This window comes from Coregonus lavaretus (genome assembly GCF_964263955.1).
Source record: "Coregonus lavaretus genome assembly, chromosome: 3".
NCBI lineage: Eukaryota > Metazoa > Chordata > Actinopteri > Salmoniformes > Salmonidae > Coregonus > Coregonus lavaretus.
Window position 1 is genome coordinate 25,060,239 of NC_139990.1, and position 23,578 is coordinate 25,083,816.

Genomic DNA, 23,578 nt, shown 5'->3' on the forward strand with positions numbered 1-23,578 from the left:
GGCTGTCGCTGGGCAACACGGACTTTACACTCCCTCCAAAGATTTTCTATGGGGTTGAGATCTGGAGACTGGCTAGGCCACTCCAGGACCTTGAAATGCTTCCACTCCTTCGTTGCCCGGGGGGTGTGTTTTGGGTCGTTGTCATGCTGGAAGACCCAGCCACGACCCATCTTCAATGCTCTTACTGAGGGAAGGAGGATGATGGCCAAGATCTCGCGATACATGGCCCCATCCATCCTCCTCTCAATACGGTGCAGTCGTCCTGTCCCCTTTGCAGAAAAGCATCCCTAAAGAATGATGTTTCCACCTCCATGCTTCACGGTTGGGATGGTGTTCTTGGGGTTGTACTCATCCTTCTTCTTCCTCCAAACACGGCGAGTGGAGTTTAGACCAAAAAGCTCTATTTTTGTCTCATCAGACCACATGACCTTCTCCCATTCCTCCTCTGGATCATCCAGATGGTCATTGGCAAACTTCAGACAGGCCTGGACATGCGCTGGCTTGAGCAGGGGGACCTTGCGTGCGCTGCAGGATTTTAATCCATGACGGCGTAGTGTGTTACTAATGGTTTTCTTTGAGACTGTGGTCCCAGCTCTCTTCAGGTCATTGACCAGGTCCTGCCGTGTAGTTCTGGGCTGATCCCTCACCTTCCTCATGATCATTGATGCCCCACGAGGTGAGATCTTGCATGGAGCCCCAGACCAAGGGTGATTGACCGTCATCTTGAACTTCTTCAATTTTCTAATAATTGCGCCAACAGTTGTTGCCTTCTCACCAAGCTGCTTGCTTATTGTCCTGTAGCCCATCCCAGCCTTGTGCAGGTCTACAATTTTTCCCTGATGTCCTTACACAGCTCTCTGGTCTTGGCCATTGTGGAGAGGTTGGAGTCTGTTTGACTGAGTGTGTGGACAGGTGTCTTTTATACAGGTAACAAGTTCAAACAGGTGCAGTTAATACAGGTAATGAGTGGAGAACAGGAGGGCTTCTTAAAGAAAAACTAACAGGTCTGTGAGAGCCGGAATTCTTACTGGTTGGTAGGTGATCAAATACTTATGTCATGCAATAAAATGCAAATTAATTACTTAAAAATCATACAATGTGATTTTCTGGATTTTTGTTTTAGATTCCGTTTCTCACAGTTGAAATGTACCTATGATACAAATTACAGACCTCTACATGCTTTGTAAGTAGGAAAACCTGCAAAATCGGCAGTGTATCAAATACTTGTTCTCCCCACTGTATGTGTGTATATGTATGTGTGTATATGTGTATAAATGTACAGTATGTATGTATATATATATGTATATATGCATATATATATTTGCGAGGGGAAAAAAACATATGGGGGATTGGAAGTTACAATCTATCTGCAATATTAAAGCTGATCGACCCCCTAAACAAAAAAAAACAAAAAAAGTTAAACAGATCACCGACCATTTCGTATCCCACTGTACCGTCTCTGCTATGCAATCTGGTTTCCGAGCCGGTCATGGGTTCACCTCAGCCATGCTCAAGGTCCTAAACGATATAATAACCGCAATCGATAAAAGACAGTACTGTGCAGCTGTCTTCATCGACCTGGCCAAGGCTTTTGACTCTGTCAATCACCGCATTCTTATTGGCAGACTAAATAGCCTTGGTTTCTCAAATGACTGCCTCGCCTGGTTCACCAACTACTTCTCAGATACAGTTCAATGTGTCAAATCGGAGAGCCTGTTGTCTGGACCTCTGGCAGTCTCTATGGGGGTGCCACAGGGTTCAATTCTCGGGCCGACTCTATTCTCTGTGTATATCAATGATGTCGCTCTTGCTGCTGGTGACTCTCAGATCCACCTCTACGCAGACGACACCGTTTTGTATACATCTGGCCCTTCATTGGACACTGTGTTAACAAACCTCCAAACGAGCTTCAATGCCATACAACACTCCCTCCGTGGCCTCCAACTTCTCTTAAACGCTAGTAAAACTAAATGCATGCTCTTCAATCGAACGCTGCTTGCACCTGCCCGCCCGACTGGAATCACTACTCTCGGCAGGTCTGACTTAGAATATGTGGACAACTACAAATACCTAGGTGTCTGGTTAGACCGTAAACTCTCCTTCCAGACTCACATTAAGCATCTCCAATCCAAAGTTAAATCTAGAATCGGCTTCCTATTTCGCAAACAAATCCTCCTTCACTCATGCTGCTAAACATGCCCTCGTAAAACTGACTATCCTACCGATCCTAGACTTCGGCGATGTCATACAAAATAGCCTCCAACACTCTACTCAGCAAATTGGATGTAGTCTATCACAGTGCCATCCGTTTAGTCACCAAAGCCCCATATACTACCCACCATTGTGACCTGTACGCTCTCGTTGGCTGGCCCTCACTACATAATAATAATATAATATGCCATTTAGCAGACGCTTTTATCCAAAGCGACTTACAGTCATGCGTGCATAAATTTTTGTTTTTGTTTTTGTGTATGGGTGGTCCCGGGGATCGAACCCACTACCTTGGCGTTACAAGCGCCGTGCTCTACCAGCTGAGCTACAGAGGACCACGTATTCGTCGCCAAACCCACTGGCTCCAGGTCATCTATAAATCACTTCTAGGCAAATCCCCGCCTTATCTTAGATCATTGGTCACCATAGCAACACCCACCCGTAGTATGCGTTCCAGCAGGTACAGTGGGGGAAAAAAGTATTTAGTCAGCCACCAATTGTGCAAGTTCTCCCATTTAAAAAGATGAGAGAGGCCTGTAATTTTCATCATAGGTACACGTCAACTATGACAGACAAATTGAGATTTTTTTTTCCTGAAAATCACATTGTAGGATTTTTTATGAATTTATTTGCAAATTATGGTGGAAAATAAGTATTTGGTCAATAACAAAAGTTTCTCAATACTTTGTTATATACCCTTTGTTGGCAATGACACAGGTCAAACGTTTTCTGTAAGTCTTCACAAGGTTTTCACACACTGTTGCTGGTATTTTGGCCTATTCCTCCATGCAGATCTCCTCTAGAGCAGTGATGTTTTGGGGCTGTCGCTGGGCAACACGGACTTTCAACTCCCTCCAAAGATTTTCTATGGGGTTGAGAACTGGAGACTGGCTACGCCACTCCAGGACCTTGAAATGCTTCTTACGAAGCCACTCCTTCGTTGCCCGGGCGGTGTGTTTGGGATCATTGTCATGCTGAAAGACCCAGCCACGTTTTATCTTCAATGCCCTTGCTGATGGAAGGAGGTTTTCACTCAAAATCTCACGATACATGACCCCATTCATTCTTTCCTTTACACGGATCAGTCGTCCTGGTCCCTTTGCAGAAAAACAGCCCCAAAGCATGATGTTTCCACCCCCATACTTCACAGTAGGTATGGTGTTCTTTGGATGCAACTCAGCATTCTTTGTCCTCCAAACACGACGAGTTGAGTTTTTAGCAAAAAGTTATATTTTGGTTTCATCTGACCATATGACATACTCCCAATCCTCTTCTGGATCATCCAAATGCACTCTAGCAAACTTCAGACGGGCCTGGACATGTACTGGCTTAAGCAGGGGGACACGTCTGGCACTGCAGGATTTGAGTCCCTGGCGGCGTAGTGTGTTACTGATGGTAGGCTTTGTTACTTTGGTCCCAGCTTTCTGCAGGTCATTCACTAGGTCCCCCCGTGTGGTTCTGGGATTTTTGCTCACCGTTCTTGTGATCATTTTGACCCCACGGGGTGAGATCTTGCGTGGAGTCCCAGATCGAGGGAGATTATCAGTGGGCTTGTATATCTTCCATTTCCTAATAATTGCTCCCACAGTTGATTTCTTCAAACCAAGCTGCTTACCTATTGCAGATTCAGTCTTCCCAGCCTGGTGCAGGTCTACAATTTTGTTTCTGGTGTCCTTTGACAGCTCTTTGGTCTTGGCCATAGTGGAGTTTGGAGTGTGACTGTTTGAGGTTGTGGACAGGTGTCTTTTATACTGATAACAAGTTCAAACAGGTGCCATTAATACAGGTAACGAGTGGAGGACAGAGGAGCCTCTTAAAGAAGAAGTTACAGGTCTGTGAGAGCCAGAAATCTTGCTTGTTTGTAGGTGACCAAATACTTATTTTCCATCATAATTTGCAAATAAATTCATAAAAAATCCTACAATGTGATTTTCCGGATTTTCTTTCTCAATTTGTCTGTCATAGTTGACGTGTACCTATGATGAAAATTACAGGCCTCTCTCATCTTTTTAAGTGGGAGAACTTGCACAATTGGAGGCTGACTAAATACTTTTTTTCCCCACTGTATATCTCACTGGTCATCCCCAAAGCCAACACCTCCTTTGGCCGCCATTCCTTCCAGTTCTCTGCTGCAAATGACTGGAACAAACTGCAAAAATCTCTGAAGCTGGAGACACTTATCTCCCTCACTATCTTTAAGCATCAGTTGTCAGAGCAGCTTACCACTGCACCTGTACACAGCCCATCTGTAATTAGGCCACCCAACTACCTCATCCCCATATTGTTATTTACATTGTTATTTATTTTGCTAATTTGCACCCCAGTATCTCTATTTGCACATCATCTTCTGTACATCTATCACTCCAGTGTTAATAGTACATTGTAATTATTTTGCACTATGGCCTTTTTATTGCCTTACCTCCATAACTTACTACATTTGCACACACTGTATTTAGATTTTCTATTGTGTTATTGACTGTACGTTTTGTTTATTCCATATGTAACTGTGTTGTTGTTGTTTTTATCGCACTGCTTTGCTTTATCTTGGCCAGGTCACAGTTGTAAATGAGAACTTGTTCTCAACTGGCCTGACCTGGTTAAATAAAGGTGAAATAAAATAAAATAAAAATGCTACACATTCCTTTGTCTCATGCCCTTCTGCACACTTATCACTCCTTGGAACCTCCCTCCTACACACTGCTGCCACATGCCCATAAGTTTGACACCTGTAACATCGTAATGTATTCGGCACATAAGCTCGTTCAGGATAACTTATATATCCTAACTTCACTTTGTCGGGCAAAGACTCAACTTCAAAACTCAAAAGAACAGACAATGACTCTTCTGTTTCCCCACTCGCCACTCTGTTTGCGTCACATCAAACAACGAGCATCACAAACACCGGGAATCTTCCCCTTCAGTTAGTCAACTTTTACATTTACTGCTACCCCAGTAATCACTCCTTTCAATGGCGCCCTTTTCTTGAGAGTGAAACAATTCACATTTCTTGCCCCCATTTGTTTAACTCTGAGCGCCTTCTCCCTCTGACCAGCAGAAACACAAATAATTATCAGTAGACCACTTCTGGTTACCCTCACTGATTCCACTATACCCAACTATTTTTTCACCCACCCTGAAACCACAAATGGATCAGCCAATAGTCCACTTTTTCCAAAAACTTCACTCCTACTATCACAGACTCATCTTTATCCTGACCCTCGGTGCAAGCCTCGGGCTCTGAGTACTTCACCACACCTACCACCTCTGATACTTCTCCCTAATTCACTTCCATTTCTCCTCCTGTCTTCTGCTCACTCTGCTTACTTTTTCTACCATTCTTCTTTAACAAACCTTCTCCCTTTTACGCGCCATTTTTAACCGACTCAAGCTCACAATCTTCCTCCCTCTCTCTCTTAGACCTCCTCTCCCTCTCTTTTTCCCTCCATTCGTCCTCCGTATTCCAAGTACACGTCTCCTTGTGATAATACTGCACTTCTCCTGACATACATCTTGTTCTTGCTTTCTCAAGGGACGCCATTTACGAGGCTCTCTAACCGAATCTTTGTCTAAAGTTACTTCCACAGTACTCCTGGTTCGCTGCCTTTCTCTCAATTTTCTTATTTTGTTCTTGGCTAACCCGTCTGAAAGGTTCTCGCTTCGCCACGACGAACTGACAGTACACACTCCCAATCCAACAGAGGCCGGTTTCACAAGATTGTTTTGTCCAACTTCTGTGACGACTTCCTCCGAAGTTTTTCTTCTTCAATGAGGTTTAACGGCCTATCCGTGATGTCTTCTTCTTACGTTCTTATGAGTGGGTATGGCGAACCCAGAAACACAAATTGGCGCCCCCAAGTGGATGCGGTTTTACTACAGAGAACTCCATAGGGGGCAAAAAGCTATAATTTATACTGAACAAAATGTCAACGATTTTACTGCGTTACAGTTCATATAAGGAAATCAGTCAATTTAAATAAATAAATTAGGCCTTAATCTATGGATTTCACATGACTGGGCAAGGGCGCATCCATGGGTGGGCCTGGGAGGGCATAGGTCCACCCAGTGGGGAGCCAGGCCCACCCACTGGGGAGCCAGCCAGCCAGGTCTCAGATGATCCCGCAGGTGAAAAAGCCGGATGTGGAGGTCCTGGGCTGGCATGGTTACACGTGGTCTGCGGTTATGAGGCCGGTTGGATGTACTGCCAAATTCTCTAATACGACGTTGGAGGCAGCTTAGGGTAGAGAAATTAACATTCAATTATCTGGCAACAGCTCTGGTGGACAATCCTGCAGTCAGCATGCCAATTGCACGCTCCCTCAAAACTTGAGACATCTGTGGCATTGTGTTGTGACAAAACTGCACATTTTAGAGTACCCTTTTATTGTCCCCAGCACAAGGTGCACCTGTGTAATGATCACGCTGTTTAATCAGCTTCTTGATATGCCACACCTGTCAGGTGGATGGATTATCTTGGCAAAGGAGAAATGCTCACTAACAGGGATGTAAACAAATTTGCACAACATTTCAGAGAAATAAGCTTTTTGTGCATATGGAACATTTCTGGGATCTTTTATTTCAGCTCATGAAACATGGGAACAACACTTTACATGTTGCGTTTATATTTTTGTTCAGTAAATATAAACCCTGAATTGTTAATAATATGTATTGGCCATTGAGAAGCTTTGAAGCCACCGGTCGGACATTTTGGCACTCCCCAATAGGAGCAGTCCTCCATAGGAATGAATGAGTATTTCAATTAAAGGACACAATTCTATGTATTTAAGTATCTTGTTGTTGTAGTGGGGACAGTAACAATAGTAATCTAAAAAAAATTATACTTTAAGGATTTTTTTCTTCTATATTCTTTAATTTTATCTTTTATGTTTAGCTCACATAATACATATAATTTAAAAGTATGCATTAAGGTGTCTGTAATAGAATAAATATGGCAAAAACGAAAATAGACATCAATAAATGCATTTCTATAGCTTCCATCAAAAGGGTCAAAATGGAAAGATTTGTATTAATATGTTTTTTTTTAAACGTCATCCTCGATGACTTTAAATGCATTGTATCCAGGTGTGGTTGTAGTGTGTTTTTAAATGGTCAAATAAATCAAACAAAGGATAATTATTTTGCCTGAACTGAAATAATGGATGGATGTTTATCAGAAGCAATTAAAAGTATTGTAATTTAATTGGAACTGAACAACTGCACTCCAAATAAAGAGTTTGCACTTTACAGGAGTCTATTGTACATCATGAATGAACAGCATTAGGTGAAAATGGATGGGAAATACTTTTAGACAAATACAAGCAGACCTCTTCTGGAATGTACAGTTGAAGTCGGAAGTTTACATACACTTAGGTTGGAGTCATTAAAACTCCACAAATTTCTTGTTAACAAACTATAGTTTTGGCAAGTCGGTTAGGACATCTACTTTGTGCATGACACAAGTCATTTTCCAATAATTGTTTACAGACAGATTATTTCACTTATTATTCACTGTATCACAATTCCAGTGGGTCAGAAGTTTACATACACTAAGTTGACGTTGCCTTTAAACAGCTTGGAAAATTCCAGAAAATGATGTCATGGCTTTAGAAGCTTCTGATAGGCTAATTGACATAATTTAAGTCAATTGGAGGTGTACCTGTGGATGTATTTCAAGGTCTACCTTCAAACTCAATGCCTCTTTCCTTGACATCATGGGAAAATCAAAAGAAGTCAGCCAAGACCTCAGAAAAAAAATTGTAGACCTCCACAAGTCTGGTTCATCCTTGGGAGCAATTTGCAAATGCCTGAAGGTACCATGTTCATCTGTACAAACAATAGTATGCAAGTATAAACACCATGGGACCCCGCAGCGTCAAAACGCTCAGGAAGGAGACGCGTTCGGTCTCCTAGAGATGAACGTACTTTGGTGCGAAAAGTGCAAATCAATCCCAGAACAACAGCAAAGGACCTTGTGAAGATGCTGGAGATACAAGGTACAAAATTATCTATATCCACAGTAAAACAAGTCCTATATCGACATAACCTGAAAGGCCGCTCAGCAAGGACGAAGCCACTGCTCCAAAACCGCCATAAAAAAGCCAGACTACGGTTTGCAACTGCACATGGGGACAAAGATCGTACTTTTTGGAGAAATGTCCTCTGGTCTGATGAAACAAAAATAGAACTGTTTGCCCATAATGACCATCGTTATGTTTGGAGGAAAAAGGGGGTTCTTGCAAGCCGAAGAACACCATCCCAACCGTGAAGCACGGGGGTGGCAGCATCATGCTGTGGGGGTGCTTTGCTGCCAGAGGGACTGGTGCACTCAATATATATATTGAAGCAACATCTCAAGACATCAGTCAGGAAGTTAAAGCTTGATCGCAAATGGTCTTCCAAATGGACAATGACCCCAAGCATACTTCCAAAGTTGTGCCAAAATGGCTTAAGGACAACAAAGTCAAGGTATTGGAGTGGCCATCACAAAGCCCTGACCTCAATCCTATAGAAAATATGTGGGCAGAACTGAAAAAGTGTGTGCAAGCAAGGAGGCCTACAAACCTGACTCAGTTACACCAGCTCTGTCAGGAGGAATGGGCCAAAATTCACCCAACTTATTGTGGGAAGCTTGTGGAAGTTAACCCGAAACGTTTGACCCAAGTGAAACAATTTAAAGGCAATGCTACCAAATACTAATTGAGTGTATGTAAACTTCAGATCCACTGGGAATGTGATGAAAGAAATTAAAGCTGAAATAAATAATTATCTCTACTATTATTCTGACATTTCACAAGTGGTGATCCTAACTGACCTAAGACATGGAATATTTACTAGGATTAAATGTCAGGAATTTTGAAAAACTGAGTTTAAATATATTTGGCTAAGGTGTATGTAAACTTCCGACTTCAACTGTATATAATATTCTTTAATGTTATCAATAACATCAGTCTGACCATTTTTTCCCCATCACCCTGAGAGACATTCCAAAACAACTGACCAGGAATTATTAATTGGATAACATTGTGTGAATATCATTCAGGGGCCCCTTGTGATTGAAGCTTTTTCTGCAGTCACCACAACTTAATGATTTCTCTCTTGGACCCAGTTTTTATTTACAATAACTGCCTGGCGAAGTTGCAAAAACCCAGCAATAGGCTACAATAAAAAGTGACACATGGACAATGCAATACTTAAGAGTTAAAACACGTGGTAATGTTATGAGACAACGATGAAATGATGTGGCATAAATATTGAGTTTCTCACTGCTGCTGCCTGAGCTCTGTCTCCAACCACTACTGCTGCTGCCTGAGCTCTGTCTCCAACCACTACTGCTGCTGCCTGAGCTCTGTCTCCAACCACTACTGCTGCTGCCTGAGCTCTGTCTCCAACCACTACTGCTGCTGCCTGAGCTCCGTCTCCAACCACTACTGCTGCTGCCTGAGCTCTGTCTCCAACCACTACTGCTGCTGCCTGAGCTCTGTCTCCAACCACTACTGCTGCTGCCTGAGCTCCGTCTCCAACCACTACTGCTGCTGCCTGAGCTCTGTCTCCAACCACCACTTATGCTGCCTGAGCTCTGTCTCCAACCACTACTGCTGCTGCCTGAGCTCTGTCTCCAACCACTACTGCTGCTGCCTGAGCTCTGTCTCCAACCACTACTGCTGCTGCCTGAGCTCTGTCTCCAACCACTACTGAGTCGCTGCTTACGGCTGAGCTGTAGCTGGAGGCATTGTGATGATTATCTGGAGGGTCACAGGAAATGTCGAAACACTTTAGGTGAGTCACAGCACCAAAATATTTGAGATCCACTAGTTTAGAGTCACTCTCTGTTTTGGGACGAGACGAGGACTGAAGTGGGTCCTCCTGATCCCAATCACTTTTCACACAGCGAGAAATGCACATGAACTATTTGGTATTAGCCTCTTGCCCTTGAAGCTGCACTTCCTCAGGGCTGGTCTTGAGTTCCACCTGTTCCTCTTTAATCTGTGTGGGCTCTGGGTGCTCCAGCCCCAGACTGGAGCACCACTCTTGCTCACAGTGCTGCTGCTCAGGGGGAACCTCCTCTTCAGAGACAGGGAGAGAGAGCTGCTGGGAGTCTAGAGGGAAGAAGAGAGAAGCTAGCTAGCTTAAAGCCTTTAGACATGCCTAAGTAGCTACAAGGTTTTTGCGAGACAACTAGCTATTTAATCATGCATGGTGAAAGTTCAACTTAAAAGTTGCTGAAAAGTTAGTCAATGTTAGCCCGCCCTAAACAGTGTATTAATTGAGTAGATAATATCTACATACACTATATACAAAAATATGTGGACACCCCTTCAAATTAGTGGATTTGGCTATTTCAGCCACACCCGTTGCTGACAGGTGTATAAAATAGAGCACACAACCATGTAATCTCCATAGACAAACATTGGCAGTAGAATGGCCTTACTGAAGAGCTCAGTGACTTTCAATGTGGCACTGTCATAGGATGCCACCTTTCCAAAAAGTAAGTTCATAAAATGTCTGCCCTGCTAGAGCTGCCCCGGTCAACTGTAAGTGCTGTTATTGCAAAGTGGAAACGTCTAGGAGCAAGAACGGCTCAGCCGCGAAGTGGTAGGCCACACAAGCTCACAAAATGGGACCACCAAGTGCTGAAGCGTGTAGCGCGTAAAAATCGTCTGCCCTCGGTTGCAACACTCACTACCGAGTTCCAAACTGCCTCTGGAAGCAAAGTCAGCACAATACCTGTTAGGCGGGAGCTTGATGAAATGGGTTTCCATGGCCGGGCAGCTGCACACAAGCCTAAGATCACCATGCGCAATGCCAAGCGTCGGCTGGAGTCGCCGCCATTGTACTCTGGAGCAGTGGAAACGCGTTCTCTGGAGTGGTGAATCACGCTTCACCATCTGGCAGTCCGACAGATGTATCTGGGTTTGGCGGATGCCAGGAGAACGCAACCTGCCCCAATGCATAGTGCTAACTGTAAAGTTTGGTGGAAGGGGAATAATGGTCTGGGGCTGTTTTGCATGATTCGGGCTAAGCCCCTTAGTTCCAGTGAAGGGAAATCTTAACGCTATAGCATAAAATGACATTCTAGACGATTCTGTGCTTTCAACTTTGTGGCAACAGTTTGGGGAAGACCCTTTCCTGTTTCAGCTTGACAATGCCCCCGTGCACAAAGCGATGTCCATACAGAAATGGTTAGTCGAGATCAGTGTGGAAAACACTTGACTGGCCTGCACAGAGCCCTGACCTCAACCCCATCGGACACCTTTGGGATGAATTGGAACGCCAAGCCTAATCGCCCAACATCAGTGCCCAACCTCACTAATGCTCTTGTGGCTGAATGGATGCAAGTCCCCGCAGCACTGTTCCAACATCTAGTGTAAAGCCTTCCCAGAAGAGTGGAGGGTGTTATAGCAGCAAAGGGGGGACCAACTCCATATTAATGCCCATGATTTTGTAATGAGATGTTTGACGATCAGGTGTCCACATACTTCTGGTCATGTAGTGTAGCTACAAACCTTTTTTACATAGTTTTATCTCCGGTGTGATCCATAGCAGTCTCCGTAGCACATCATTGTCCTCTTTAGATAGGGAGATATCCTCCTGGTACTCATCTACCACTTTCTCAACTGCCCCAAAAATATCCACAACCGTTAAATGCTCCGAAAGAAACGCATTCAAAGACTGTAATTTATTAATTGTTTGTGGTTATTCACCTTCTTGAGTGTCTGGCTTCATCCACGAGGAAAGAATGTTCGAAATCAAAACAAATTCCCTCCCTCCCAGTTTCTACTTCCGTGTTGTCATCTTACGTTCTTATCAGCATGGTGAGCCCAGAAAAACAAATTAGCGTGGGTTTACTACACGGTACAGACCAGTGGTAAAGGGAAAATATGTGGGCAGAGAGGAACATTTGGGGTGGGTAAAATAGTGTTTATCCAAAATTATAGGGTAATCTGGAATGATCATTTCTTGTATGAACTAAAATAACACATTATAGATTGATCTAGATCAGAGAATGCCGTTAGCAGGTGTGTCGCAGCCGGCCGCAACCGGGAAACCCATGAGGCGGCGCACAATTGTTTTGACACTGACACAGGTTATCGAAGTAACATAGCTAGTTTAACGTCCGATGACTGACCAGCAAAATAGTCTAATGTTAACCCCTCTATTTCCATACTAAGCTGGAGTTATTCTTTTCTTATTACCGTAGCTAGCTATCTAAACAAAGTGTGATTTTATAGCTAGTAGTTGGCTAGGGTCATCATGTTAATTATGTATTAAAATGCATGATCAATATCCTATGCACTTGCATATGCTGGTGTGTTTGTGGTGGAAATGTGCTTTAGCAAGTAGCTAGAGTTTATACACTTCATTTTATTGTTTCATCTATTAATCCATTCTGCTAACTGTGATTAAAATGTATATAATTTATGCTTATTAAATGCAAACTTTCCCCTTTATTTTCACAGCAGACATGGAGCCCAGCTTCAGAAAACTGCCAAATGGAAGCCTTGTCTTAATGGACAGTAAGGATTCCAGGATTTACAGGACAAAAACTACTAAAAGAGTGTGGAGCAGGGCTGTTTCTCCAAACAAAGTGGTGGATTCAGCCAGGAGGGCTGTACTGCTCAGAGGTGGCAACCCAGCAAGCAGAGCACATTTGCTGGGTCAGCATGAGATGCAGTTTAGCCGTTATAAGGAGCAGACCTGACAAAATGTGGTGTGACCCCCCTCCGCCACCCCTCATCTGCAGCTCAGTACTGGTGATGGAGAGGTACTGTGCCCATTCTCTGCTGCTCTGGATGCCCAGGAAGCTCTGGCAGGTGAAGCTGTATTGCCCACATTCTGACTGTGAGAGGGGGGAGTTGACCTCATCAGGACTCCACCAGAAGATCAGGCAGTTTGTGGATGTGGATGGATCTTACTATGTGGCAGCAGAATACCTTCAATGTCCCAAGTGCAGTAGGAAGGTCATCAGTTGTAACATATGGTTCCTTACACTGTTCCAAGAAAATACACTGGTAATGGCAGTATAATTTTAATCTAATGAATAATCTAATGCAGCTTTTATATTTAACACAAACAGCAACACATTTCTCTTTGAGAAATGTTATTATAGAGTTATTCCATACTCAGTTCGATGTATTCTCATATATTTGTGTTGTGGGTTTTTTCTTTAGGGAAGCTGATAGGTTTGGAGTACCTCTTTGATCAGACTGGTTTGGTGCTGCAGGATTACATGGCTGCCATTGAGGAACTGGAGACAGGTGATCCTGATGTCCAAGGGGAGGATGATGAGGGCTTTGTCGAGCTTGTGGAATTTCAGGACCTGACAGTTCCAGTGCTGGAGACAGCCCTACCTCTTGTTGGCACCTTTCGTCCTACTGCAACCCCGTCTACTGATGTGGAAAATTATCACTATACTTTATTAAAAATCAAAGTTCTTCCAGAGTTTTTGTAGAATTAAGATAGACTTTATTACACAGAGTAACGTAAGCCGAGATGATCTGCAGAGCACCTCCCGTCTCCCTCTACGCTCTCCGTCTATATAGTCATATTCACACACATCCCAGCTCAAAGCCCCTCCCTCTTAGGTTCCCTCACCATTATCTTCAGTTTCCCTCTCTCTACCGCTCCGCCCACTTCCTTAGTCTATGATAGGGCTAAATTTGACTTTCATTCAGTTTAGAAACAATATTATTACAATCAATCACGCCCTTGTCATGCAAAAACACTCATCAACCCCGGCTCTCCCTGCCTTGACCTAAAGATTGATTGTTGGACATGACAGGTCCACACTTAATCATTCAAACATTCCCAAACTCAACTCCTCCTCCCCCTTCATGCTGTAATTACTCATGATTAGTCTAAACTCTGTTCAACTCTGGCGCCGCTCTTTGTACTTTGTTTGAGGAGAGATGCATTAGGCAACAGTCTGGTTTCAGCCTCTGATAAGGTAGAACAGCCATGGATTAGGTAAGAGCGAGCAATTCGACCCTAGGTCAGATCCCCACTTCACACACACATCCAAGCCCAGTGAAAGGAACCATTCAAGTTCTTGCCTAGCAACAGAGAATCCCGACGATGTGTTCATCACGTCTGTGATTTAACTTTGTTTATCCCATAGTTCACAAAAAAATTCCCATCACTACCAGCATCCAGTCCACAGCTGCATCAGTCAGTCCCCTGTCCTCCACTCCTGTACGGCTACTCCACCACCTGGGCCTCTGTCCTCCACACCTGGGCTCGCCAGTCCATCAGTCAGTCCCCTGTCCTACGTTCCTGTACAGGCTGGGCATTCTGATGGAGGCAGTGTTCAGTCTCTCACCCCGCCGGTAGACTCTATAAACCCTGATGTAAGTAATTAACATTTATTTGGAATTTCTGATGGAAATAGATTTATATGCTTCTTTTGTTGATTTATGTCAGTGATACAAGGGCTAATTTGTTACTTTATGTTTCTTTCAGGAATCTGTTGGTCCAGACAACATCGGAGGTTATGGTGGGATCCAGGACTTGGCTGATTACCTGGTCACGCTCCGTTCTCATGGCCTCTGAACACCCACAAAGCATTGTTACCTATCGCTCCACAAAAGCCGCAGCCCTTGCACACGCATATGCATGTTTACTCACTCCCATAACTGTTGCTATAATTTTGGACTATTTACTTGTACTGCTCACTTTATCTACTTGTTGACATACTGTAGCACATTTCATAGTACATATTGTTACTGTTTGTTTGACTCCTACTTTCATACCTTTTAATATTTGTTTACCACTTGCCTTATGTTTTTGTTGTTACTTTTATTGTTGCTATTATCATATTTCACTGTTGAGAGGTAGCCCAATAATGGACTAAAGGAGCCTAACGTTACTCCTTAGTCCAAGGACCTTAAATGTTCTTTTTAAAGTGTGAATTGGCTCTGGCAGCCAAAACAGCCAAATACTTTAAACTCTAAACGTGAATCGATTCTCAATTACGGTACGGTTCTAGAAACATAAATCACATCGAAATAATTTCAAATGCAAAATACACTTACTGTTTTAACACAGTTGCAGCCAACCTTATTTTTTCGTGACAACATGTTTGTGGCGCTCGTCTTCCGTTTACACATAGGTGTTAGGAGAGGCAGATAGCTTTTTAGCACAGGTAGTCAACTCGGTCTTCCGTCTGTTTTCTGAAAACTCGCGCTATAGCATGGAGATATGGCCATGTGGTAACATTAACCCTATAAAGGTGTGTATAATTTGAACATGTTGTTTAGAGCGTTGGGGCTTGTAGTATCGAGTCAATGCTGGCAATTATTGCTGATAAACAAAGGAGTCCGCTCATACTGAACCTTGACCATAAGTTTATTCATATCACAAGCTTTCAGCATGAGTTTACGGATGTCATGACACCCGGAGAACGGCGTCCCAGATTGCAATGGCCGCTCTAACCTCTTCGTCGTTTTTACCCAGTATATATAATCTATGTGTAATGTAATGGAACTGAGAGTCATGTTCAACGGCTATCTCAGGAGAAGCAAAGAGTTTGAATACATTTACATTTACATTTTTGTCATTTAGCAGACGCTCTTATCCAGAGCGACTTACAGGAGCAATTAGGGTTAAGTGCCTTGCTCAAGGGCACATTTACGTCATTTAGCAGACGCTCTTATCCAGAGCGACTTACAAATTGGTGCATTCACCCTATAGCCAGTGGGATAACCACTTTACAAATTTTTTTTTTTTATATATATATATATATATTTTTGTTTTTCATTAATTGTATTTCTTATTTTTTAATTATTATTATTTATTTTTATTTTTTTGGGGGGGGGGGGGGGGTAGAAGGATTACTTTATCCTATCCCAGTTATTCCTTAAAGAGGTGGGGTTTCAAATGTCTCCGGAAGGTGGTGAGTGACTCCGCTGTCCTGGCGTCGTGAGGGAGCTTGTTCCACCATTGGGGTGCCAGAGCAGCGAACAGTTTTGACTGGGCTGAGCGGGAACTATGCTTCCGCAGAGGAAGGGGAGCCAGCAGGCCAGAGGTGGATGAACGCAATGCCCTCGTTTGGGTGTAGGGACTGATCAGAGCCTGAAGGTACGGAGGTGCCGTTCCCCTCACTGCTCCATAGGCAAGCACCATGGTCTTGTAACGGATGCGAGCTTCAACTGGAAGCCAGTGGAGTGTGCGGAGGAGGGGGGTGACGTAAGAGAACTTGGGAAGGTTGAACACCAGACGGGCTGCGGCATTCTGGATGAGTTGTAGGGGTTTAATGGCACAGGCAGGGAGCCCAGCCAACAGCGAGTTGCAGTAATCCAGACGGGAGATGACAAGTGCCTGGATTAGGACCTGTGCCGCTTCCTGTGTAAGGCAGGGTCGTACTCTCCGAATACAATATACAGTGAGCTCCAAAAGTATTGGGATTGTGAAATGTTTTGTTCTTTTGGCTCACTACTCCAACACTTTGGATTTGAAATGATACAATGACCATGCGGGTAAAGTGCAGACTGTCAACAAAATTTTCATCCATATCGGGTGAACCGTTTAGAAATTAAAGCACTTTTTGTACATTGTCCCCCCATTTTAGGGGACCAAAAGTATTGGGACAAATTCATTTATGTGTATTAAAGTAGTCAACATTTTTTTATTTGGTCCCATATTCCTAGCACACAATGACTACATCAAGCTTGAGACTCTACAAACTTGTTGGATGCATTTGCTGTTTGTTTTGTTTGTGTTTCAGATTATTTTGTGCCCAATAGAAATGAATGGTAAATAATGTATTGTGTCATTTTGAGGTCACTTATTGTAAATAAGAATAGAATAAGTTTCTAAACACTTCTACATTAATGGATTACGGATAGTCCAGATTAATTGTGAATAGCGATGAGTGAGAAAGTTACAGACGCATAAATATCATACCCCCAAGACATCCTAACCTCTCACCATTACAATAACGGGAGATTTGCATTTGTTTCGGGGGGATGACATAAGGGCTATGTTGAGAGGTAGCTTGCAAGTAAGTATTTCATTGCACTGTTTACACCCCGCTGTATTCTGTACATATGATTAATACAATTGGATTTGATTTAATTTGATTCGATTCTTGACAGTAAGGATGCTTGCCATTTCAGGAGACATAGTTCTAAAAGAGAGTACACCAGGGCCATACAGTGGCTTGCGAAAGTATTCACCCCCTTGGCATTTTTCCTATTTTGTTGCTTTACAACCTGGAATCAAAATTGATTTTTGGGGGGTTTGTATCATTTGATTTACACAACATGCCTACCACTTTGAACCCTCCCACGACAAAACATTTTTTTACTGCTCTAATTACGTTAGTAATTATGTTGGTTACTGCTCTAATTACGGGGGTTTGTGGTATATTGGCCATATACCACAAACCCCCGAGGTGCCTTATTGCTATTATAAACTGGTTACCAACGTAACTCTCGTAGTAAAGAAATGTTTTGTCATACCTGTGTTATAAGGTTTGATATACCACGGCTGTTGCGTCGTGCCTAAGAACAGCCCTTAGCTGTGTTATTTTGGCCATATACCACACCTCCTCGGGCCTTATTGTTTAATTATAGAAAGTGCAAAAAAAAGGGCTTGAATTATTTATTTTGTATTTTTTTCAGAAAAACTAATAACTCATACAGGATGTTTCAAAAGCAGTACAGACTATACACATTGTGTGTGTACATCCGTGGGCATGTATGCATTAAGTCATGTAAAATACTGGTTTAGTAAATAGTAACAGCAATGCCAAGCAAAATTAAAGAAATACTTTGGTGAATGCATTTAGTCCAGAGGTAGCATGCATAACACTAGAGGCCCTATTCATTAAAAACCCCTGACTAGGTTTCTGGCATAAGATACAAAATATTTTTGTCTTGAGCTTCAAGACTGCATGTTGGAATTACTTGTGTCCTCCATACATCAATGTTTACAATGTGATATTAAAAGAAACTCCACTGCATATTAATTCAAATGTACCTTTGTCTTAGCCTGGAAACCCAGTGAACGGTTTTGAAATGGGCCCTAGGTTGAAATAAACAATCATAACAAATGATATTGCAAATACCCCAAGTATTAAGAATGCTCTACAATATTAAACAACATAACACTTTTTACATATACTTGCAGGACCTTAAAACAAGATACACAATCCGGTAAAAACACTGACGAAACACACATACTGTAAATGTGTTGTAAAGAACATGTGCTTTTTTGTTACTCAAAATATTACTTAAAATGTTTGTCTACAACTCTTTTGAAATGTTACTTAAAAATGAGTATGTCATTGATTGGCCAGAGGTATAAAAACATATCAGCATATACCTGTAGACTTATATAACCCTGATCTAGTACAGGTCTAGTTATAATCCCTGAAGACCTATACAAATACCTTAAAGATGCCTCTCCATACAGTAACATCCACTGTAACAGTAAAACAATTAAATATATGACAGAATACATCCATTGAAGAGAATGAGCTACATCAACATGTAACTGAATAACAAGCGTTAGTAATAGCCATACTATAAAATTATGAAATGAATTGACGTTCCTTCGTGGTCCGGTCAGGAAGTTTGGCCACCAATGGTCATCTAGCAACCTGCACATAATTAGACATGGAAAATATGTGCATTATTAGATTGAACATGAGTTAACAGTGCATAATGTAGTTGCACTGATTACTTATTACTGACATGTAAAAACAACTCTCAACCAACACATTTCAGACAAAGCAGTCATCTAAATTACTGCAAAATCCTATTTCATCTAAATTAATTATGGGTTACCTGTACCATTTGGCTTTTTATTTTATTTTAATTACCAATAAAATATTACATTTGTAAAATAACTGTCCTTAAGGATTATATAGTAATTCTATTTAGCCCTACGTCTAGCCCCCCAAAAATGAGATAATGATTGACATATCATAAAACCATTTTGATAATGAAAATATGCTGATTGTGTGGTAACCAAACAATATGCTATTTTCTTCTAATTGCTTTTTTAGTGTATATGTGATTGATAATAGTGCCTTGTTCTGTTCTCTGACATAAGGTAACTCAGGTTTCACTGCATGTTTATTATCATACTAACATTGCTTGTCTTATAGAGCAATCAAAGAAACCTTTGGACTATGGTGAATGATCACACAGAAAATCTCTCATATTGGGGTCAGCCATTTTCTTCATCTTTTGAGAACGGCAAAACCTAAATCAGAAAAGGCCACTCCATTGCCAGTAGCTGGAAAAAACACAATCTAAAGTTCCAGTAAATTGAAAAAACATAATTATCTGTGACTTTCAAAAGTAACTTTTAACACAATGTATTTAATGCAACCATTCTCTTCAGAAGAGGATAATGTAATAGGAATGAGTGTCTAAAATAGGCCGTATTTTTCAGAACCAAAACATATATCTAAATACAGTAAATGCTTGATTCTTACATAGGGTGTCTTTACATTTGGATGAGCAGTTAGTTGTTTTGATATAAAAACATAATGTTGTCCTAACAACTAGTGTCAAAAGTAAGTTATACATAACATTCAACCATTATGTTGATAAATCACATGTATACAGACCGAGGGAGAGGCTGTGATACTAACCTGTAGTTCTCAAGCCAGGAATCACTATGATGGGAAAATTAAATTTAAAATTTAAAAAAGTAAAAAATGTTTCATTGATATAAATCAAGACCTACCAATTTTCCCTCTTCTGTGCAGAACAAACAGGACCACCAAGATCAGAACTCCAATAATGACTGCCGCAATGACTCCACCAACGACACTTCCGCAGTCACAACATTTTCCATCTGCAAAACAAAAGGCATAGTTTTTATAAAAAGCAACAATATGTAACCAGAAGCTAATTTCAGTTTCGTTCCTGCTTCACTTGCAAAGCTGTTGTTAGTATGCTGTTCAGATCAAATTAAGATTGTTTCCCGTCTCAATAACACTAAACCAAATTAACCATCAATAACACTACTAAACCAAATTAACCATACTTTACCCCATTCTTCCACAATGGGCTCCTTCAATGCTCTGTGGTTGACATAGCATTCATAAACGTCTGTGTCTGCCTCTGGGATCTGCACACTCATCCTGATCTGGTAGGTGTCATCATCATTGGGTAGGACTTCTGTAGACAGCACTCCATCATCTTTGGTCAATGGAACACCATTCTTCTTAATATGCATAACCACATCTTTGGGATAGAACCCTGTGGCCATGCAGGTCAGTCGGACATGTCCTGCAATTTGGGCCTTTTTAGCAAATGCATATACCTTTGGAGGGGCTAAAGAGGGAATAAATGGAGAACATTAATATTATTTCTGATCTCACATTTACAAATGGTCGTTTTTTGTTAACCATTTGTTAGGCTATACTATTTAAGGTTCATAAGTACTCACAATCAGCACTACTAAATTCTTTCTCCGCATATTCCATGAATTTAGACAGCCAGTCCACACACTCCTTCTCCAGGTAGCCCTTGGTGTACTGGTTGAGGATCTGCACCCCGTCCCACTTCCTCTTAGTCGGCAGAGCTTGATCAACTGGGGCCACCCACTGCATAGTGGCATCATCGAAGGCCAGGAAGTCGTCACCATCGTAGCTGTATTGGTCAATGCCCTTTATGAATTTCAATGTGCCGTCTGGCTGTTGGTCAGTCTCACAGCCATGCTTCCACTGAAGGATATGGACATCTGAAACAAAAAATAAACAATGAAAAAGAAGGTGAATGATGCCTCTATGGCAATATACATAGATAACTAATGACCCACAATTTTAAAAGATTAACGGTGAGCGTAGGACACATTTCAGGTGTGGTCCCTCACCAGTGTTGTTGTGCTTCATGCGGTCCATCAGGATGTTGACGTTAACTTTGAACCACTGCTCCTTGCTCTTGCGTGACTGAGTGCCTTTTTCCCAGTAGTCTGCAGGCAGCTTCTCCCTCATCCAGTCCTGTTTGGGAATCTTCTTCTTTGCCACACTGTCATAGTAGTCGATCTGTTTGTTATTAATCAGGCCCATGGCAGTGAACTCATGGATACCAGGCAATTCTACTGGCTTTGACAGGGCAGTGTAGATGTAATTCAGGGAGTAGATGGCTGTAGGGGAAAACTTTTTACATTAAGATAATTTATCGGAATTTGCCTTCTCTCCATGTTACTCAGACAACGCTGTAAAACATGAACAGGAAATTACTGTATGTCAAATATTTATCTCTATCACACTGTAGGTCTGTAACGGCCAACAAAATAATGTAGTCAATTAATAGTGTCAAAGAGACCTTGCATGATGTTGTCTAAATGGTAGGTAACATATCAATAACAAATAAGCCCACACTAGTGCATTAGTGAGAAGTGGGACACATTCTGCAACTTATAAATCAACCTATTTCATATTAATATATTAAAAGGATACTTTGGATTTTGGCAATGAGGCCCTTTATCTAATTCCAGAGTCAGATGAACTCATGGATACCATTTTTATGTCTCTCTGTCCAGTATGAAGGAAGTTAGCATTGGCTTGTGAATTTACCTCTAACTAGCATTAGCGCAATGACTAACAGTCTATGGGTACAGCTAGTTAGCGTTGGCTCTCAAAAGTACCTCTAACTTCCTTCATACTGGACGCAGATACCTAAAAATAGTATCCACGAGTTCATCTGACTCTGGGGTAGTAGATAAAGGGATTCATTGACAAAATCCTGAACTATCCCTTTAACCTAACACCTACCGACCTCATGAAGAGCTTTGGAACTCTTGATATAATGATTAAGGTGTTGGCTTGACAGTCGCTGGAACTGGGTTTGAGTCCCGGTCCGGGCTACCCTGTGAATTTGCTACATTGGTGTCAGAAATGGGATGTGGCCCGTGAGGTCATCGGAGAGGGACTTGGTAAAGAGAAGTGTGGGGACACGCTCGCCTGAATTAAGGTGGTAATGTAGTGACCTTAACCCAACACCTACCGACCTCATCAAGAACTTCGGACCTCTTGGTGAAACGATTAAGGTGTTGGCTTGACAGTCGCTTGATCCAGGTTTGAGTACCGGTTGGGGCTATCCCCCAGATTCACTACCATAAAGAATATAAATCATTATGTCTTTCCTTTGTACACGTATTGTTTTGTTGTTGTATTGTTTGTATATCGTATTTTAAATTTGTGTGACTGTCCTTGTCTATCAGTGAGTGTGTAAGTGTTTTGTTACTTGTTATGACTTGTGTTTTGTTTGTGGGCCCCAGGAAGAGTAGCTGCTGCTAAACAAATAAACAAATGTGTGTAAAATTACAGAAGTCATTATCAGTATATAGGCTACTGTAAAATTGCAAACACATTACAAACATATTAAATCTTCTTGCACTTGTTTTACTTTGTGATAATAAAAAATAAGTAGACGACGCTATGCCTGGTTATTCCAAGCAGAGTAAAAATATGTGTGTTCTTGTTCTTGTGCTGGCCTGTAAGTGCGCAATAGCTTTCCGGTAATCGATACAATGGATGGAGAAACGCGCATAAAGGTCCACTACAAATGCTATAATGCAATTTAAACAAGTAGACTATTATGCTAATAGGCCGCAGCAGTTTATATAGCGATTTTAAAAGTATTATTTTGTATAATTTTTTTGGCAAGCCTGGATGTAAACTTTTACTTTCACTTTTGATAGTCGAGTACTTACCGCTTTGGCTCTGGCAAATACATTCTAATGAAAAATATAAAACAAAAACCATCAAATTAGGTCTATACATCTTGTTAATTAAACTACAGCTGTTTTCTTAAGCTATATCCCTATTTTTAAAAGTAAATGTCGATGGAAAGCTCCTTCACAAATGTCTGATGAGTTGCTGCTGCTTCCTCTTCTTCTTCTGTGGGTTTTATGGCGGAGTACTTTTTTTTTTTTTTTTTCATAGTCATTTAGCAGACGCTCTTATCCAGAGCGACTTACAGTTAGTGAGTGCATACATTTTCATACTGTCCCACCGTGGGAAACGAACCCACAACCCTGGCGTTGCAAGCGCCATGCTGTACCAACTGAGCTACAGGATTTTCTTTTGTAATAATAATAATAATAAGCCATTTAGCAGACGCTTTTATCCAAAGCGACTTACAGTCATGCGTGCATACATTTTTGTGTATGGGTGGTCCCGGGGATCGAACCCACTATCTTGGCGTTACAAACGCAGTGCTCTACCAGTTGAGCTACATGGAATATTGGCTAAAGCCGTATCACCATCTCAGGTCCTAGAGCCTGAGAAGGGAGATATGGAGATTTAAAAGAAGGAAGAAATGGGAGTTTTGTTTTGGCAATGTACTATTTTCATTAGGGTGGAGTAAGTTAGTATCACTATTAAGTATGGATTTTTTTTTTTTTTTTT

General features: G+C 41.8%; 1 protein-coding gene across 1 annotated transcript; it reads right to left on the bottom strand.

Moving 5' to 3' along the window:
• Nucleotides 1-17,790: 17,790 nt before the first annotated feature.
• LOC311121451 (class I histocompatibility antigen, F10 alpha chain-like) lies at nucleotides 17,791-23,084 on the bottom strand. The gene is made up of 6 exons (XM_084157964.1): nucleotides 22,882-23,084; nucleotides 21,037-21,309; nucleotides 20,611-20,904; nucleotides 20,211-20,495; nucleotides 19,903-20,013; nucleotides 17,791-18,805 (listed from the first exon to the last, which is right to left on the bottom strand). Exons 1-6 carry the CDS (start codon nucleotides 22,949-22,951, stop codon nucleotides 18,798-18,800), a joined length of 1,041 nt encoding a protein of 346 aa, XP_084014090.1. The 5' UTR covers nucleotides 22,952-23,084; the 3' UTR covers nucleotides 17,791-18,797.
• Between the last annotated feature and the right edge of the window lie 494 nt (nucleotides 23,085-23,578).

Bases quoted from the DNA above. Each gene is read 5' to 3' on its own strand.
- LOC311121451 (XM_084157964.1), bottom strand. From the start codon at position 22,951: ATGTATAGACCTAATTTGATGGTTTTTGTTTTATATTTTTCATTAGAA. The intron at 21,310-22,881 runs GTAAGTACTCGA...TTTCCCCTACAG, and splicing joins TATTTGCCAGAGCCAAAGCG to CCATCTACTCCCTGAATTAC. The intron at 20,905-21,036 runs GTGAGGGACCAC...TTTTTGTTTCAG, and splicing joins CATGAAGCACAACAACACTG to ATGTCCATATCCTTCAGTGG.